Raw genomic sequence first — 15,684 nt, 5'->3', positions numbered from 1 at the left:
TTAATTCAGGATAGTCTTTTGTTATCAAGCTCAAAAGAAAAGTTGCCAGTTATTTTAGTATATGAAGAACTTAAGCTGTAAAGCTAAGCATGTAGCTATTCTGATCAATGTTGGCCATTTTATGTACTTTTTTGTCTGAGGTATATCACTTATAGGTGCTTTAATGGACATGTCCTTCTCAAAGATGCAGCAGGGGAGAGAGAGGGAGAGTTTTAGATAGTCTGTGCTCCTGAAGAGTTTGAAAGTCTCCTCAGAACCAAACGGGGGCGGGGCGGGGGCACGGACGACACAGCCTACTAAGCTAGAACAGGCACTCATGGATGGGACCTCAGAGAGTGCCAGCCTAGTTCACCTTCCCCAATAAAATGAGTCAGTTCTTCAAGTGCTTACTCGCATCCATTCAATGGGTACAGTTCCCAGACACAACAATGCTTGAAGTTTTCCCTCCGTGGTATCCAGAAGGGACTGGCTCAAGCCTCCTCCAGAGAGACATGCATGGGTTGTGCTATAAGGGACATTCTTCTTCGAGGGTCCCCGTGGGTGCTCCACAGTAGGTGTCAGGCTCGCCCTGGCGCCGCAGATCGGACATTTTCAGCAGTCTCCATCGGGTCGCGCATGCACCGATGTGCATCGGTCCTTCGCGCGCTTTTGGTCACGCGTGCGATCCGGTCCCCGCCAGTTCGCTCTCAACCGCCAACGGCTGCAGACGGAATCCGCTCTGGCTCCAATGCCTGAGAAGGATAAAACTGTTTTCTTACTGTTAATTAGTTATTACTGTTATTAGTGGATAGTTTAGTTATTACTGTTGAATTTGTTTGTGTTAGAGATGTGTGTAGTTTAAAAAAAAAAAAAACAGAGGCAGCCGCCTCAGGCGGTCTGCTATCTTAAGGCCATGAATGTTATCTGTTCCAGGACTGATTAGCTGTTAAGTGCTCTATTAACATTCAACAACTTAAACGCCCGGGCAATGTCTTCTCCGGGGTTTAAGAAATGTGAGTCATGCCGTGAGCCCATGCCTGCCTCAGATGGGCATAGCAAGTATATTTGTTGCCTTGGGGAGACCCACGTTCCACAAAAGTGTCCTCATTGCTCTAAGCTTACAGCTAGAGCCCAAAAGGACAGGGAAATGAGGCTGAAGATGATTCTGTTTGATAAGGCCCTCCAACCTGGACCATCAGAGAAGCCCCACAAAGAGGGGCCCTCAGGGTCGCACAAGAGGAAGGTGACTTCCCTGACCACCTCTGTGCAAAAGAAGAAGCAGGTCTCCCCAGCTTGATCCCTGCAGGTGACATCTGCGAGTGGAGCACAGGGCCCTGACCCGTTGGCCACTCATAGCGGGAAGACCACAGCGCATGCAGCTGCGCAAGGGCCTCCAACCGTTAAGCAGTCGGCACCAAGGGCCCTGCAAGCGCCGGAATTGGTGGCACCGGCTCCCGCGGCACCGATGGCACCGGAATGAGGGTACGCGGCACGGGGCCCAACGGTGCTGGAGGAAACTACCCGCGCGGCACCGAGCCCGGCACCGACTACAGTGCTGAGGTCCCCGGCACCTGCTATTCAGGAATGGGGAAAAGCAAAGGCCAAAACCCGGCACCGCAGCCCATCTCCGGATGTCATTGCATTGCTGTTATAGCCTAGCGCCCCGCCCCCCCGGAGATACACCAGGCAGCAACTCCAGCAGCCTGCTTCAGACCACCATCCCCCTGGCTCAGACAACTTTCACCAACCTCCAGCAGGGATCCCTATGAATACTATCACAGAGCATCTCCGCCATTGTCAGTGTCATCTCAGAGGTCACGCCCTTCTAGGCACCATATGTACACGTTCCGGTCATGGTCCACATCTCCATCCCCGGGCCCTTGCCCCTGTTGTTATGGCCATCCTTACCATACTGAACATCGGCACAACGGGTCCAGATCCGGGGGTAGATCCCCATCCACACCTTGCCAACACCCCCGTCACACAGTGTCACTCTGTGGGAAGATCACAGCTTTCCCAGCCGGAAATTGGTCCAAAGGCCCTGGACCCCCCTCCTGAACCCTTGAAAGAGCAAGTATATGAACAGAGTCAGGAACCTGAGGAATTAGAGGTATATCATCGCAATGCCTCCTCATCCTCCCCAGATGAAGCGGTTGTCCCCGGAGATATCTCTCCCCTGGATGACCTTAAGCAATTCGAAGAACTGTTCAAGAGGGTAGCACAAACACAGGACATTCAAATAGCAGAGGTGCAGGAAAAACATCATAAACTCCTGAAAAATTTGAGACCCTTGGCTTCATCCAAGATCGCCATCCCACTAGATGAAGCGATTATGGAATCCGCCACCAACACATGGCAGACTCCGGTCTCCATCCCATCCACGAATAAGAGGGCAGATAAGAAATACTTTGTTCCAGTTAAAGGCATGGAGTTCCTGTTTAGCCATCCCCAGCCGAATTCCCTGGTGGTTGAATCATCACAGCATAGAGCCAAGACACCCCAGTATAAGTCAGGAGGGTCAGATAAAGATGCGAGGAAATTAGACCTATTCAGCAGGAAGGTCTGTTCCTCCTCTACCTTACTACTGTGAATGGCAAATTATGGCGCACACTTGTCAAACCACAACTTCGACAATTCCAGACTTACCTCCCTCATGGATTTCCTTCCAGAGGACAAGAAACCGGTTCTGAAAGCGATTGTCCAGGAGGGCTACGCGGCCTCACAAGCAGGAGTTCAGATTGCCCTGGATGTGGCGGACACGGGAGCACGTTCCACAGCAGTGGTAATGCGTAGGGAATTGTGGCTCCAGACGTCCAGTATTCCCAGAGATCTGCAAACAAAAATCGTAGGTCTTCCAATGGATAGACAAAGGTTATTTGCAGATTCAACCAACTTGGTCCTATACTCCCAGCAAGGACTCGAGAGCCACACTTAGGACCCTGGGTATATATACCCCCTGCCCCCCCCACCCCCCGTACAGGAGGAGGAAGTTTTACCCACAGCAAAGGCATTACGCTTATCAACCACAGCGCACACAATATCAACAGGGTTATGACTGGGGCGCCACCAACAGCAGCAGCAGTATAATGCCCCCAGACGTTGCCCCCAGCAGGGTTGTGCACCCTCGGGGCAAGCCCTGAGACAGCAAGTTTGACGGGTATGTCGAGGACTGCAAGATCAAGACCATCTCTCAATGCCAATCTCAGCACGTTTCACCATTGGCTCAAACCGTTCTATTCTCAATGGCGAAACATCACCACAGACAAATGGGTACTGGAGATTATAGCCGCGGGATACACGATCCCCTTCCGATCACTACCCCCACCGAAACCTCCCACCAGGTCCTTTTTCAAGGACCCCCTCAAGAGACAAGGTTAAAACAGGAGGTAGACCATCTCATGTTTATAGGGGCGGCGGAGAGAGTACCGGAACAATTCCAAGGAAAAGGCTTCTACTCACGATACTTCCTAACAGCAAAGACAGGAGGCTGGAGGCCAATCCTGGATTTACGGGCCCTCAACTGGCATTTGCGCAAACAACATTTCAGGATGGCTACAATTGCCTCCATAATCATGGCATTGGATGATGGAGACTGGTTTGCAGCCCTCGACTTACAGGATGTGTATTTTCATATAACAATTCACCCGGCACACAGACGTTTTCTCCAATTCACAGTAGGCAGGGAGCATTTCCAATACAGAGTTCTTCCGTTCAGTCTCTCTTCGGCTCCCAGAGTTTTTACCAAAACGCTGGCGGTAGTATCAGCTTACCTACACAGGCAGGTTGTCTTCATTTTTCCATACCTAGACGACTGCCTACTGAAAGGGGCTTCGAAGGCAGAGGTCCTACGCATGATACACATCATTACAAACACATTCGCCCTGTTGGGCCTAGTTATCAACCTTTCAAAATCAAAGACCGAGCCCACGCAAAATAGAGTTTATAGGGGCACGCATAGACTCCTATTACATCAAGAGTGTACCTGTCCGATGCCCGTTTCCACGGTATCAAATCCCTGGTACAAATAATGACATACAGCCCCACAGTGCCAATCCTAACATGTCTACAGCTGTTGGGACACATGGTGACCACCACATTTGTGGTACAGAATGCCAGGCTGCATATGCGAGGCCTGCAGCATTGGTTGGCAAGCGTCTACAAACCAATAGTCCATACCATCCACAGGGCAGTATCGCCCACAACGGGGGTACAAAGGTCACTGGCATGGTGGGCAGATCCCAAGAACTTGCTAGTAGGGGTGCCCTTCTGCCAACCACAAATTACGATTTTTCTTACGACAGACGCATCCCACATAGGATGGGGAGTGCACATCAGCAACAAAGTAACTCCAAGGGCTATGGTCCCCCATGGAAAAGACACTGCATGTAAACATACTAGAGCTCAGAGCAGTATTCAATGCGTGCAGACGTTTTTGAAAATACCTGCACGGCAAAGTAATCGGGGTAAATACTGACAACACCTCCATCATGTTTTATATCGACCGACAAGGAGGGACCAGATCTCGCACGCTCTGCGCTGAGGCGGTCCGGTTGTGGAACTGGTGCATTGTCAACAATATAACCCTAAAAGCCTCATACTTACCGGGTGTCCACAACGTGAAGGCAGACCAACTCAGCAGACGCTTTGCGCTCACGCATGAGTGGCAGATCCGTTCCGATCTCCTCCGACAAGCGTTTCACAAATGGGGGTTTCCCCAAATCGATTTGTTTGCCACTCACAACAACAACAACAACAACAACAACAAGAAGAAAGCCCTCAGTACTGCTCTAGAGCAGGCATAGGACAGGGATCCTTGGGGGACGCCTTCATGGTGCCATGGAAAGGCCCTCTGTTCTACGCGTTCCCTCCCACAACACTCACCCACAAGGTTTTAGAGAAAGCCGAAAGGGAGAGAGCACATATGATACTCATAGTCCCAACCTGGGACTGACAGCAGTGGTTCCCTCTGCTTCTGCGCATGTCATGCCGCCCGCCACTCCTCCTTCTGGTAGTGCTGGGCCTTCTCACGCAGGCTCAGGGGTCCAAAGTGCACCCACATCCTCAAGGACTCCACCTACAGGCGTGGCTCATCCATGGCTTGGCGCCTTAGAGAGCACATGTTCGGAGGGAGTGAAACAAGTTTTGGAGTTGAGTCGAAGGAATTTCACTAGAAGGACTTACGCGCAGAAGTGGAAACGATTTATCTCCTGGTGCTCTTCTAAGCAGTTGGCTCCTTTGGACGTCTCTATAACTGTAATTCTAGAATACCTGCTGCAGCTAAAACGAGACGGGCTCTTCCTATCCTCACTAAAGGTCCATCTCGCAGCTATATCAGTGTTTCCACACAAACAGGAAGGGCCAACCATATTCACCCATCCTATTGTCACTTGGTTCCTAAAGGGGCTGGCAAACCTGTACCCTCCTCGGAAACTGCTACCACCGTCATGGAGCTTGGACTTGGTCCTCCACATGCTGTCGGGACCACCCTTTGAACCACTGGTCACGGGTATCCCTCCGGTTACTTACCATGAAGACAGCCTTCCTTCTCGCGATTACATCAGCCCGTGGGATGAGCGAACTTGCAGCAATAATGGCAATGCTGCCCTGCACAGTATTCTCAAAGGAAGCGGTGATCTTACGATTACACCCAGCCTTCGTTCCAAAGGTTTCCTCAGAGTTCCACATTAACAAACCAGTAGTATTGTCCTCATTTTATCCTAAGTCTCTCAACCCCAGCAAGGAGGCGCGGCTGCACCTACTAGATGTGAGGCGGGCGTTGGCCTTTTACATGGACAGACTCCTGGTGTCCCTCACACCCAGGTCGAAAGGGGAAGGCCTATCCTCGCAAAGGATTTCAAATCACATCGTATCCTGCATAAGACTGCTTTATGAGCTTCCTAAGACCCCTCTGCTAGTTCTGCCCAGGGCTCACTCCACCAGAGTGATGGCGGCATCAACAGCCTCCTTCAAGGGAATCGCGCTAAGAGACATCTGCAGAGCGGTGACTTGGTCATCTTACGACACCTTTGCCAAGCATTATGCCATGTACCGGGTGTTTGAGGATACACGCCTGTTGACAGCAGTCCTTTCAAGGGCAAGCTGCACATAAATCGGGTACCCACCTCCTTTTTTTGGGGTCACTGCTGGGTAGTCACCTACTGTGGAGCACCCATGGGGACCACTCGAAGAAAGAAGTTACTCACCTGTGTAGTAACGATGGTTCTTCGAGATGTGTCCCTGCGGGTGCTCCACTACCCACCTGTTCCTCCCCACTTTGGAGCTCTGTTTCGTGTTTTCAGAAGCATCCGGGGCAGTTGGTCAAGGAACTGGCGGGGAGCGGATCATGCACGTGACTGAAAGTGTGCGAAGGACCGACACGCATCGGCGCATGCGCAACCCGACAGACTGCTGGAAATTTCCAATCTGCGGCGCCAGGGCGAGCCCAACACCTACTGTGGAGCACCCATGGGGGGACATCTTGAAGAACCATTGTTACTACACAGGTGAGTAACTTCTCTTTGTTGGCTCCCCTCCATCCTCAGTCCTCCTTAGCACCATTATGCTGATCCCTAAGTGAGCTTTGGTGTCAACACTGATATGACCAAAATAGGCAGAATGCACCCATTGGCTTTCTGTCAGGGAGGAGTCTGCTTGTCAGACTTTTGCATCCAGGGCAGGATGGAATCTTTGCATCCCCCGGCATCCAGAATATGCTGGAAGATGGCTTCAACAAGTCCTTTTTATTTCATCACAAGTAGTTGCTGGACTCTGAGGTTATCGAGGTTCCCTTCAGAAGTGGAAGATTCCCCAAGTGGACCTGGCCATCACCAGATGGAGCAGGAAGTGTCAGAAGTTCTGCTATCTCCAGTGCCTTTCTCCAAGCCCATGCAGGAGATCTAATGTACTCAGCGATTTTTGTTGATCATCAGTGCCCTATCAAATGAGAGGAGGGCGAGTCATTATTACACACTATGGCCTTGCTTAGCCCATGGCTGCTCCATGGTCACTGCCTGGGTCCACTCTTGCACTCATACCTTCTCTTTTCAATTCAGAGGAACAAGCCTGTGTCATCGGTCAGGTTTTACTGTTGTGCTGTCCCGACAGGTCTAATCTGTCAGTGATAAATCTTTTGACTGCATGAATGTATGTATGCTAAATCTTGTGTGCTGTGTTGGCTTGCACAGGTAGTTAAAATAGACTTCAAGAGAGCCCCCAAAGACCATAGAATCAGATTAGGATTGAAGCACCAGGTCAGGATTATTATGAGTTATAGTTGTCAGTAGACACACTCTGGCAGACTAGTACATACATTTACTCCCTGCAGTGGACTGACCAATCATTGGGCTATTTCTCCAACCCTACTGCTCCCTAGGTCAGCTAAAGATAGTGCCCTGCCACCTTATATACAGGTACAAACAAGTTACACATCACTTCTGACTTATCAGGGTGCCACCCTCTGACATCACTTAGATACCATCCGTCTCTATTCATCATACTGTCATTTTAGACCTTTTTCCTGTAACTGGGTCGGTATCTGTGGGGAGTCTGGCTATCAAGGTCCTTTTTAATGAGTTGTTCTTTTGAAAGTGCTTTCAACTTATAACTAGTACCAATTACCATGTGACAACTGGTACCTCGTTCCAACTACTGTTCTGTACCTGAGCCTATTATCAATTAGTGTTTTACCAGCCCTCTTACATCCAAGGTCAGTGAGCAAGGGCCTGCCTCATGCTCATGGCTCAGTATTGCTTTTTAAAGTCTTGATTATTATCATTTAGGCCTTATGCCAGGCCTGTGCAGATAGGCTTATGTTTCAGGCCCTCATCTTACTGCAGCCTGCTCTAGTCAGGCAAAACACATTCTCTCAGAAATCTGAAAGCCCTCCACTATACCTGGCATAGTGGCAGCAGTTCCCATGCTGGGCATCAGAACGTAGCCTCTTGCTGATCAGTTCTCTCCAGGATTGACTGCATTAGCTGCTCCACCTAAATCACCAAAAGCTCATGCTTTCTTCCATCAGTGTGTTTGGCAGCTATATTGCCTTTCCATCCGTGTGTCCAGTTTAAATCGGTGGTCTCCAATATGTCTGTCCAGTTCCTAGTAGGCCTTGAAGCGTTCTTCCCACTGGTTTAGGACCTGGTTTCCCCGTGGGACCTTATCCTAGACTTCTCTAAGGTTGTGATCCCACCTTTTTAAGCCTATTGCTTTTTGTTCCGTCTGCGATGGAAAGTTGTTTCCTTTTAGCCATTACTTTGACAAGGAGAGTATCTGAGATAAAAGCCTTCACACTGGAGCTGACATACACTGTTTTCTACAAGGACATGGTCCAGCTTCAACCTCATTCTGCTTTCCTGCCTAAGGTGGATCTCACTTTCATTTCCACCAGGATATTTTCAATATTTTGCACCAAGCTACATTTGATCAAGGAGAAGAAATTGCTGCATACCCTTGATGTCTAGCAAGTGCTTTAGTATTTTCCTTAGAGCACACTAAGCTTTTCTGCAAATTGAACCAGCTCATTGTTAATGACAGCAGACAGGGTGAAAGCTTTCCACTGTCTTAGCAAAGGATCTCTGATTGGATCACCATCTGCATCCAGAGGTTTTTACAAGCTTGGTCAGGCTGACCCGCTGCCTGAAGTGAAGGCTCACTTAACTAAAGCTTAAGCATCTAAGACATTTGCAGGACTGATGAATTCGCATTTCTGATGATGTGGTCTTAATCACAGAAGCTCATTACCCAATAAATTAGTCTTTAAGGTAATACAGCACTGCTTGAATAACTATGGTTCTTGAAGATGCTGTGCTCGTGGAATCAATGGCCCTCCTATTTCCCTATTGCTGTGGAATCTTCTGATTTCTGTATTAATGAGAGAATGACAGACAGTTAGGTCCCCCATTTTCTTTGCCCTCTGGGGAGGAGAGGGAAGCAGGTGAGAGGGTAGCCACCCACAGGCACAGCCCCAATGGACACAGCTGATCAAAATCTGATTTTCCTGTGTGTGAAGACTCGTACACAATAGAAGTGGAATCCATGTGGATAGCCACCTGAACCACAGTTACTAAGATGAGTAACTTTTGAACTCTTGGCTTTTGCACTGTCTGAAACTCACATAGATCAGAGAAGCAGCTATATGTTTATCAGTATAGGTCATTGCAATTTATCATAAAAATTCGTATTGCACAACACTAGCCATTGACCTGTTTTCACTAGTTCTTGTAGTGTTGGGGTATTTAGTTATATTATAAGAATTCTTTGAGCTTTTCAGTCAAGAGCGAGAATGCAAGATTACATGAAAACTACCCCCAACCCTAAGAAATCAGTTTTGGGTAACTAGAAATGAAAAACTTAACTTATAGCCTGAACTGGTTTCTTTGGTAGAGCTGCAGCGTGAAGACATAAGCAGCATAGAAATTGTGGGTGGAGCCACTAGAATCCCAGCAGTGAAGGAACAAATATCTAAGTTCTTCTGTAAAGATATAAGCACTACCCTGAATGCTGATGAAGCTGTTGCAAGAGGTTGCGCATTACAGGTATGGTTACTAAAATTCTAGCTTTTATCATTTTACAGCGTACGTTGTGTGAAATTGTTCACTAATCAAAAGTCAAAGAATATTGCAGCTTAAACAAAACATCCCTATTATCAGGTCTTCATACCATTTGTTCTTGCACAGTTGTGTTTACTATTGTATGGTATTGTAATCACATTTGGTAACAATTATGGGAGTAATGATGGGAAGGATGGTGTTGTGGTTAAAGTACAGGACTGAAAGTCAGTGTCTGGGTTTTCTCCCTAGTCCTACCAAGGGTTTGCATTAAGTAGGGTAAGTCACTTCCTTCATCTGCAAAATTAGGGTATTTTTGCCTTTTACTTTTGTCTGTGAACCTCTCCATCAGTTTAGTTACATTCTCAATGAAAGTGCCTTAAAATTGTCCCATTATTATTTTGTGTAGTTAATTTAAACATATTTTACAGTGAGAGAATTACAGCCAGTGTACTAGATTTATAGAACAGTGACTATGCTAAATTCAAGTAAACATGTTCCTTCGCTGAACTATAGTCAAAATTTGGTCTCTTTTTTCCCAGGGTGCAATTCTTTCCCCAGCATTTAAGGTGCGTGAATTTTCCATCACCGATGTTGTTCCCTATTCAATAACTTTAAGATGGAAGTCCTCTTGTGAGGAAGGAACAGGGTGAGTTTTTTGAAAGTAAAATGTGTAAAAAGACTTTATGGTGTGGGAACATCAAACCTGGGAACACCATAAAATATCTCATCTAGTTTATATCTCATACAGTATTGTAATTATTTTGCTTCTGGAAGTTGAAGTCTTGTTGTTTTGCTACCAGTCATCAAATGTAACATAGTTCTGATTTTGTTTATCATAACCTAGTCACAATTAACTTTGTATACCTTATTAGGCTTTTTGTAAAACATAGTGTAAAGTTGGTGATTGAGCTTGTAGCTCTCATTCTGCCTTCAAAATTCAGTTAAGTTGGAATTCAGAATGGTTTTCCAGAGCTAAACCAAATACTTGTTTCACTTGGTTACTAAGTTTGCATGGAAGTTCACAGCTAACATAATAGGGTCTAATATAACTTGATCAATTCTATAAAATGTTGCTTGTATTTACTTGAATTTTTTTTCCAGGGAGTGTGAAGTCTTCAGTAAGAACCATGCTGCTCCATTTTCAAAGGTTATTACTTTCCACAAGAAGGAACCTTTTGATCTGGAAGCATATTATACCCACCCAAATGAAATACCTTATCCTGAACCCAGAATAGGTGAGAACAGATCATCAAATATTTAACATTTTTATATGCATCTTTAAACCAGTTCGTTCATTTCAGATGGTTCATGTAAATTGAGCCAAATTTCTTGGCATAAAAATCACAGAAATGAAAAGCTAGAAGGGGCCTGAATGTCAACTCCAAAGTGTCTGTGAAAGGACCAAGTAAACCTAGATTATCTGAGATAATAGATATTTGCCAACTCTGAATTTAAATGGTCAGCAATCAGGATTCCATGCCTGTCATGGAAGCCTGTTCCGGAAGTTAACTACCCTTATAGTTAGTAGGATGAGAAGTTTCCTCTCATATCTTCAATACAGCATTTTGGTTAATATGCTTCAGAATATTAGTCTTTTTTTGCAATTGCATCATTTTGTTGATTCAGATTCAGTTTGTCACTTGCTAAAACCTAGATCGGGGTTGGCAACTCCCAGCACATGTGCCACTGATGGTACGCAAGCCAATTTTAGATGGCCCATGGATGGAGCTCCACGCCGCCCCTCTTCCACCCATGCAGTACAGGAGGGGGTTGGACAGGGCTAGGGCTCCTGCTGTGAAGGCCGCCTTGTTAGCACAGGGCTGGTGCAGGAGGCCCCCCACCCCTAGACCCTCCACCATGGCACTGGGCTGGGGCTGGAGCTCTATCACAGCAGCCCGTGCTGCACAGGCCCCCGCTGTGGGGCTGGGGCCAGAGCTCCTGTCATGGAGCTGTGCAGAACCTGTCAGTTTTTTTTCCGTCCCCCCTGGGATGAGGTGGGAGTGTGGGTTCTGGCCAGAAGGGAGGGTGCAGGAGTAAGATGGGGTGGTGGTGGTTGGGGTCTGGCTGGGAGGGAGGGTGCAGGAATGAGCTGGGGTTTGGGTGGGAGGTAAGGTGCAGCAGGGGTTGGGGGGGTGGGGGTCAGGAGCAAGCTATAGGTGAGGTGTCTGGGTGGGAGTGAGGGTACAGGAACAGGCTGAGCGTGGGGGTCTGTGCAGGAGCATGGTGGGGGAAAGAGGGTCTTGGCAGGAAGGGGATGTAGGAGCAGGGTGGGGTGTTCTTGACAAGAGGAACGGGCAGGAGGTGGTTGGGTGAAGTGGGAGGCATTTATCTCCCCACATTGTTACTACCACCTCCCCCAGTGCGCATTGTGTTCCTGCTTGGGGCTGACAGCAACTCTGCGCTCCTGGCCACCAGGGCTCCCTGTCCATGGCCTGCAGTGCCCCTGCCCAGGGCCAGCCGCAGGGGCTCCCTGCCCAGGGCCAGTGGCAGCTCCACTCGTAGCCTTTTGGGCTGCTTGCCAGTCTGGCTGAGACTACAGATATTGTTGGATCAGAAAATATGGGATAAGAGCCATTCAGCCTGTACAGTTTTACTGAAGTAATTAATGAACATATTGAATGGTGTCAGAATCAGGAGTGACCTCCTGCAAGACCCCACGAGGTATATTGTCCCAGTCTGAATGTGAACAAATGAGTACAGACTTTCAGTAAGTTTTGCCCCCACTTTATATTTGTGCGCACAGTATTTTCTTAGTTGGAGTGTCCTGTGGGGCCGTCAAGCCTTACTGAAATGAATATATATCCCTGCTAATGCTTCTCCACAACCACTAAGCCAGTAATACTGTCACAGAAGAAAGTGAGGTTCTTCATCGAGTGTCCCCGTGGGTGCTCCACAATAGGTGTCGGGCTCGCCCGGCGCCGCAGATCGGAATTCTTCCAGCAGTTTCTCCTGGATTGCGCATGCGCCGGCGCGCGCCCCTCCCCTGCGCGCCCCCCGGCCACGTGCACAAATCAGTCCCCGCCAGTTCCTTCTCAACCGCCATCAGCTGCAGACGGAATCCGCTCAGGCTACGGCCAGAGTCAGATTAGATAGTGTTTCTACGTGTAAATTGTTGTTTTTTTTCCGGGGGGGGGGAAAAAAAAAGAGGACAAAGAGAATATCAAAAAAAAAAAAAGTATATATATAATAAAAAGAGAGAGAGGAGCGGAGAAGAAGAGTGGACGTAAGGCCAGTAGGCCGCCCGCTGCCCTGCAGGCCAGTGTCCACGATTCGGGTAAACAGGCACAGATTAAGTGCTAAGTACCCTATTAACAGTAAAAGACTCACCGCGATGGCCTCTTCAGGCTTTAAAACGTGTGAGTCTTGCCGTGAAGCCATGCCGGCCTCCGATGGGCACAGTGAATGTATCCGATGCCTGGGGGAATCACATGTTACCCAGAAGTGTTCCCACTGTGCTAAGCTCATAGCCAGGGCCAGGAAAGACAGAGAAATGCATCTTAAAATGCTCTTGTTTGACAAGGCCCTCCAGCCGGACTTGCTGGAGAGGCCTCAACCAGAAGGGCCCTCTGGGTTCCTTCCAAGAGGAAGGCAGCTTCTTTGACCCCCTCGGTGCAGAAACGGAGGAAGCTCTCCCCAGCTCGATCCTTGCCGGCGGTTTCAGCGAGCGGGACGGGCGGAGCACACAGCCCCCAGCCGCATACTCGGGCAAGCGGCAGCGCACGTGGCAGAGGCTGAGCCTCCGGTTACAAAACAGCCAGCACGCACGGCGCCTAGAGCGTCAGCCAGGCTAGCGCCGGAACCGGCGGCACCGACCCCCGCGGCACCAACGGTGCAGGGCCAACAGGCATGGAGCCTGCAGGCACCGGAGGACGTTACCTGCGCGGCACCGCAGCTGAGCGGGCCGAGTGCGGCGCCGACAGCGGGGCTGAGATCTCCGGTGCGGGAGGGGGCGGTGCCAGCCCCGCAGGGGAGGGGAAAGGCAAGAACAAAAACCCGGCACCGCAGCTGTTCTCCAGACAGGGCTGCGCTGCTACTGACAACAAGCCCTCCCCCTGTGCTACACACACCACCCAGAAGGCCTGGGCCTCCACCGGCCTGTCCAGAACCTCCTCCTCTGTTCCTCCAACCAGCGTCGCCATGGCTTGGGTCACCTTCACCCTTTCTGGGATTGGATCCTCTAGAGTACTGCCACAAACCGGTTTCACCACTATCTGTGTCATCGCGGAGGTCTTGCTCTCCCAGACATCGGGGGTACACACCCCAACAGTGGTCCAGGTCTCCATCCCCGGACCCGTGCCTGTGCTGCCACGGTCGTTCTTATCATGCTGGACACAGACACCCCAGGCCTATGCCCAGGGGCAAGTTCCCCCCGGCCGTCCAATACCCCGTGGACACTCTCGATTGGGGATGGAAACACGGTTATCTCAAGGGGAGTTAATTTTAGAACCCCGAGACTTTCCTTCGCAATCCTCCAGCGAGCAGGTGTATCATCAGCCGCAGGAACCTGAGAGTTCGAGGGAGGTTTATGCGAGTGGTTCCTCCTCATCCTCCCCAGATGAGGCCATGGTCCCCGGGGATGTCGCTCCCCCGGATGACCTCAAACAGTTCCAGGAGCTGTTTAAAAGGGTGCCTTTCACGCAAGGCATTCAAACGGCAGAAGTGCAGGAGAAACATCACAAACTCGTGAAAAATTTGAGACCCCCGGCTTCATCCAAAATTGCCATCCCACTGGACGAAGCCATTATGGAGTCAGCCACCACCATATGGCAGACTCTGGCCACCGCTCCGCCTATGAACAAGAGAGCGGATAAGAAGTACTTCGTCTCGGCAAAGGGCATGGAGTTCCTCTTCAGTCACCCACAACCAAAGTCTTCGGTGGTCGAGTCGTCCCAGCAGAGGTCAAAGACTTCTCAGTACAAATCGGGGGTATCAGACAAAGACGCCAAGAAGGTAGAGCTGTTTGGCAGGAAGGTATATTCCTCTTCTACCCTGCTACTGAGAGTGGCAAATTATGCAGCACACCTAGCGAACCATAATTTTGATAATTACTCCAGGCTTACTTCTCTCATGGATTCACTTCCGGAAGATAAGAAGCCGGTGTTAAAGGCAATTGTGAAAGAGGGCTACGCAGCTTCGAGAACGGGAGTCCAGATCGCCCTGGATGTGGCAGATACGGCGGCGCGCTCAACGGCTACAGCAGTAGTCATGTGTAGAGAATCTTGGCTCCGGACATCGGGTATCCCAAGGGACCTACAGGCGAAGACCGTCGATCTTCCCTTTGACACACACAAGTTGTTTGCAGACTCAACCGACTCAGTCCTCCACTCTAAGGACTCGAGAGCTACACTTAGAACCCTGGGTATTTATACTCCTCCATATAGGAAGAAAAAATATTACCTGTACCAACCACAGCGTGCACAGTATCAACAGGGCTACGACCAAGGGCGACATCAACAACAGCAACAGTACAGAACTCCCAGATGACGTTCTCAACAAAGCCGTACACCGTCGGGACAGGCCCAAAGGCAACAAGTTTGACGGGCATGTCGAGGGCTGCCATCGCACAATGCCACTCTCATCTCATGTTCCATCATCGCCTCAGACCGTTTCACTCCCAATGGCAAAAGATCACCACAGACAAATGGGTGCTGGAGATCATAGCCACGGGTTACGCGATCCCCTTCCAGTCGCTCCCACCGACGAAGCCTCCTTCCAGGCCTCACCTCCAGGACATGACCCACGAGGCGAGGCTCAAGCAGGAGGTGGACCACCTTATGTTCATAGGGGCGGTGGAAAGAGTGCCGGAACAATTCCAGGGGAAAGGTTTTTATTCATGCTACTTCCTCACAGAGAAGAAAACAGGAGGCTGGAGGCCCATCTTAGATCTTCGGGGCCTCAACCGCTGCTTGCACAAGCAACGTTTTCAGATGATCACAGTCGCCTCCATACTCACGGCACTGGACGATGGAGATTGGTTCGCAGCCCTCGACTACAAGATGCTTACTTTCATATAACGATCCACCCAGCATACAGGCGCTTCCTCCGCTTCATGGTCGGCAAGGAACACTTCCAGTACAGGGTTCTTCTGTTCGGCCTCTCCTCGGCCCCCAGAGTCTTTACCAAAACCCTGGCAGTGGCGTTAGCCTACCCGCACAGA

The 15,684-nt window shown here is 49.5% G+C and overlaps 1 protein-coding gene and 1 long non-coding RNA gene across 3 annotated transcripts in view; one reads left to right on the top strand and one right to left on the bottom strand.

The window, feature by feature from the left end:
- The window catches only part of HSPA4L (heat shock protein family A (Hsp70) member 4 like), a 78,012-nt gene that overhangs the window by 30,658 nt on the left and 31,670 nt on the right, over positions 1-15,684 (top strand). For both annotated transcript variants that reach the window (XM_074993327.1, XM_074993328.1), the window contains exons 9-11: positions 9,361-9,512; positions 10,067-10,173; positions 10,629-10,762. In XM_074993327.1, coding sequence (XP_074849428.1) covers positions 9,361-9,512; positions 10,067-10,173; positions 10,629-10,762 — 393 coding nt within the window. The remainder of the gene's footprint in view (positions 1-9,360; positions 9,513-10,066; positions 10,174-10,628; positions 10,763-15,684) is intronic.
- LOC142012674 (uncharacterized) lies at positions 6-2,909 on the bottom strand. The gene is made up of 3 exons (XR_012645420.1): positions 2,626-2,909; positions 1,888-2,040; positions 6-731 (listed from the first exon to the last, which is right to left on the bottom strand). It is a non-coding gene; the product is annotated as an uncharacterized LOC142012674 (long non-coding RNA).

This window comes from Carettochelys insculpta, chromosome 4, assembly GCF_033958435.1.
Source record: "Carettochelys insculpta isolate YL-2023 chromosome 4, ASM3395843v1, whole genome shotgun sequence".
Classification (NCBI taxonomy): Eukaryota; Metazoa; Chordata; order Testudines; family Carettochelyidae; genus Carettochelys; species Carettochelys insculpta.
The sequence above is the reverse complement of the archived record's forward strand: the minus strand, read 5'-3'. Positions and strand labels throughout refer to the sequence as shown.